Genomic DNA, 4358 nt, shown 5'->3' on the forward strand with positions numbered 1-4358 from the left:
ATGACTTTGTGGGTTCTGATAACTTCCCAGAATCGACAATTGAAAATGGGTGGAGAGTTCTTTGAGGGGCTCCTGAAAAACAAATAGTGCTGCAATACCTTTTAAAATGGGTTAATAACTCTGACTTACCCTGCCCGTTTTACTTCTATCTACCTGCTCCAGACCTGGCAAACAGGCGTGAGACCTTTGCAGATTTATTACAAGACTAAATCATAACAGGAGGTTATGGCTACTCTCATCCATACAGATGAAACATACAATGTGGGGATGACATCCACACCTGGTATGATCATCCTAATTTGGTAGCCTATTAGTGAAGTATGTATGGAGACTGCTTTATCACTTAACACTACACCCTACCTACTTACAATTCAGATTTGGTCCAAGATCTGACAAGTATAATAAAACCAAGTCACATAAAAAGGTAGGTTCCTCAGCCTCACCTCCCACTAGTGTCGGGGTTGGTTGTTGTGCTGTGGAGGGTCTACTTGAGTCAACACAAAGCCCCATTGGTCCCTAGCCAAGACAAGGTCAGAGTAGGCCTCTGAGGATAGACACTTGATACAGCTATGCCAGAGATGGGTGCGTTCACTAATGACTCAGGCCTTTTCCCCTCAATGATGCTGGGAGTTAATGAGGGGGGGGGGGGTGATTTATAACTTAATGTGTTGTTGTTAGGAGCATGGCAAACTTGAACATGCTAGTATCTTTAGGAGGCAGTATCCTTCCTGTATGAATGATTGAGAGGGTGTAGTGTTGAAAACAGATGACACTAGAGAAAGATCTTCCCAGCAATACCAAGACACTTGCTTCATTCTTTCTGTGAAGGGTAAGACCAAGCAGCACAAAACTATTTTCAAAATCATTTTATTGGGAGAACTACAAAAGAAAATGTACAGTACAGTCTCACACTCAATTTGTAGTGAACTGACTCTCCAAAAATAATTACATTACAACTCAGGTTGTCTTTTTGTCCGTTTTAGTTACATTCAAAAAGCTTTACTTCTGATAAAAGTAGTCAAAAAAATACATAGTGCGCATCCCCTGAACTAGTCAATATCAAACCAAATCAAAAGTAGAGGAATGGGGAATTATAAAATAGTATGGTTGTCCCAGGGTCTTATGATAAGTGGTAACAACCTTCAAAAGTAATTCAGCTACATTCAATTAAAGTTGTGGAAAAGATATATGTAGGAAAAATACTTTATTTGGTTAATATTAAGGCATGTAAGATGGTGAACCCTGTAGGCACTACACAATAATACTGGGGCACAAGGGATTGCTACATTCTTTAGCGCGTGGCTGGAATCACAGTGTGACCTCGTACAAACAGAACACAAAATACTTTTTTGGTTAATTTATTTACTTGGGTTCTTTGTCACCGAGTCTGATCTATGGAGAAAAAAAAATGCAAGGCTAGCTCAGGTTTGGACGGTCTGCACAACCACATCGTTTATACATTCTACAGAAACATCTAGATAAGGATTCTCAAAACACCTTCCACAGCTCTTACAAGCAACCTCAGAACAGCAAATCACGCAAACTTTTGTTTTAATAAACGTAAACAAAATTTAGGAAATAAATATCACATACGTTCTCTTAAATTAAGATTTTTTTTTTTTTTTTTACTAATTTACAATAAAAATAACCAAGTGAAGTTACAAAAGGAGACCAAAAACAATATATATATATATATATTACTGTGAAAAGGACATACACTCCACTTTATGCAGATTAATAATGGCGATCATAATTTAAACATAAAAGAATATAGATCTATTGCTTCATCATACTTGATAAATACAGTATGGACAAATTACCAACATATAGCCTACACTTTTCACAAGATAATAAATAAGTTAAATATTTCATAGCCAGTTACGCACTGCTATGTAATCACTCAAAACAGCTAAAAATATATAAAATATATTTTCAACCATCTGCAGTGATTTCCCCAAACAAACCTAACTCAGAGTGCTTCAACTAAGCAACAAACTATACTACTCAAAACAAACCACTGCGTGGCGCTGTGAAAAAAAGATTAAAGTTCTGGAATGGAAGTTTAAGCTTTCAGAAAGGAACACATACTTAGAAGAAAAAAAAATGTACATTGTGTCAAGGCATTTCTTGGCAGGATGGAGGAAATCTGAATCTGCTTTACAGTCTCGTGTCAAGTTGCGTACACATCTATCCCAGGGAAGTGTGGCTTGCCTGAGACAAATACTGCCCTTACTTGCAGCGCAAAAGTGTAAGTCACCGATGGAATGCCTTCTGTTGATATCTACTTCTATACAACCCTCATTACAAAAAGGAAAAACAACTAATGCCATGTCATGGACAAATTTGATCCATTGAAAATAACATGGGATGTCTAGTCATCAGAAATCGACAGCCTGCTGAAGATTGGCAAACGTTTCCCAGCATCCAAACTCGGAGACTCAGAGCCGCTAAGACTCCCAGAAGAGCTGAGGGACCCGCTCGCATAGCTCTCCCGGTCTGAGAGGGAGTCGGGCGGGCTAGGAGGGGAGTCGAACACCGGTGAATCGTTGAGGCGGCGCAGGGACTGCAAGTGGCTCATGTTGTATGAGGGGGGAGAAGGGGGGCACATGTTGGCTTGAATGTTCCCGTAGTAGGCACCATTGAAATGGTTGTTGCCATAGCCGTTTTGCGTATGCAAGGCCAGGGGAGCAAGTAAGGCTTTCAGGTCATGTCCAGGAAAACTGAATGCACTGTTCACACAAGACATGGAGTTGGGAGACCGTACGTCCTCATAATAGTTAAGAGAGCAAGATGAGTTTGAGGGGGGTGGTGGTGTGCGCGACGTAGGGCTCTCGAGTAGTGGCGACTCAAGTCCGTGGTGGCTGGAAAAGCCTGAAAAACTCAGGCTGTGGTGAAGCTTTGGTCTGTCCCGGCTGTACCCAACTTGCTGCGGCACGTCGCCGTTTTGACCATAGCCGCAGAGCTCGCGAGACGATTTGGGTTCCCCCTGCACGTTGGCGTTGCTTGGAGCGGGTCTGCGCTCATCCGCGTTGTGGATAAAATGACAGCGGGGACCGTAGGGGCAGAAGCCAATCGTGTGGAAAGTGCGACAGGGCTCGGTTTTATACTTAGGGTGACGAGACAAATTTCTCAGCTCATGGTAGCCGTGCGCGAACTGGCATTTCTCTCCGTATTTGCACGCTCCGTTCTCCTCGAAGGGTCTGCAGAGTTCGGTCTTGTAGCGGGTGGAGTTGATCTGAGAGCCTGGCTTCTGCTGCACGATCTGCAGCTGCTGGCTGCGGTCCCCATTCTCGCTGTATGTCCGATCGCGGAACTTGTTCTCCTTGTTCATAATGGCAGTGCTGCTGCTCGTTGCGTTCTCCATCAAATTACTGTAGGAGTTGGCAGAGTACTTGTTGCTGTTGTTGGTCATTGCTTCCATGTTGGTGGTCGAGCTTCTACGGAAAAATCCCGGCGCGAAAGAACTATTGGAGCTGTGTGTGGTCACTGGAGGCCCCACCGCTTTCTTGTCCAGTATGCTATTGATGTGATTCACAGCGTTCATGTTCATATCTTGCTGTTGAGAGAAAAGACAAATTAGCAATGCATTTCCAATAACGCGGTTTTGGACGAACAAAATGCATTCTCATAAAACAAAACTGCAAACGTACACTGTTACAAGTAAAAATTGCATGCGCGTGCCAGCAACACGTTATTGCAACCTACTGAAAATAAATGTGTGCTCTAAGTTAGCTAGCCACCAGACTTGGTAAAAAAAACATATTTGCCAACTCCAAACAATGGGGAAACATACCTTGTAAAGCATGTCGATGTCGTAGAAAGCGGACAAGATGGTTGCAGACATCTCTTTTTCGGAAGTTCTGTCGCAGTAACGTTACAGTAGCTCTCATAGAGGACCGACCAGGATCCTTCGATGCACGAGGCAACGGTTGTAAAATGGTGCCACGACTTTTTTTTTTTTAGAGCGTTAGAAGGAAAAACGAATGTGCAATTCCAGCGATGGGGAGGAATCAACAAGTAGGTGAAAGTTCCTTGTGTATGGCAGGTTCTTCCTTAGAGAAGCGCCGAGCCAGACTGCTTCACTAACTGCTTTCCCTCTGCACATGGATATAAATGCTTCGCGGTAGCTCGCGTGGGTGGAGTTTTGTGAAGTTGTAGCAAAGTTTTCTGCAGGGTACGCCCCCGGTATTCAATCGTCTTCCAGTCACTGGTTGGCCGCCTTGAAATTGTACCCCTCCACGAACTTGTGTACAGTTCCATAGAATTTGTCATTAGATTACTAATACTGGGAATTAAATAGGAGCTCTATGCTTGAATCTAGCAATACCGTACTGTAGTAGTTGCTGGAAAATATTTTT

General features: G+C 43.0%; 1 protein-coding gene across 1 annotated transcript; it reads right to left on the minus strand.

Annotated features, from left to right (window-relative positions):
• Window positions 1-851: 851 nt before the first annotated feature.
• On the minus strand, window positions 852-4116 carry LOC124041376 (mRNA decay activator protein ZFP36L2-A-like). Its single transcript, XM_046358891.1, has 2 exons — window positions 3794-4116; window positions 852-3556 (listed from the first exon to the last, which is right to left on the minus strand). Exons 1-2 carry the CDS (start codon window positions 3842-3844, stop codon window positions 2372-2374), a joined length of 1236 nt encoding a protein of 411 aa, XP_046214847.1. The 5' UTR covers window positions 3845-4116; the 3' UTR covers window positions 852-2371.
• Between the last annotated feature and the right edge of the window lie 242 nt (window positions 4117-4358).

This window comes from Oncorhynchus gorbuscha, linkage group LG08, assembly GCF_021184085.1.
Source record: "Oncorhynchus gorbuscha isolate QuinsamMale2020 ecotype Even-year linkage group LG08, OgorEven_v1.0, whole genome shotgun sequence".
Lineage (NCBI taxonomy): Eukaryota > Metazoa > Chordata > Actinopteri > Salmoniformes > Salmonidae > Oncorhynchus > Oncorhynchus gorbuscha.

Bases quoted from the DNA above. Each gene is read 5' to 3' on its own strand.
- LOC124041376 (XM_046358891.1), bottom strand. From the start codon at position 3,844: ATGTCTGCAACCATCTTGTCCGCTTTCTACGACATCGACATGCTTTAC. The intron at 3,557-3,793 runs GTATGTTTCCCC...TTCTCTCAACAG, and splicing joins ACATCGACATGCTTTACAAG to CAAGATATGAACATGAACGC.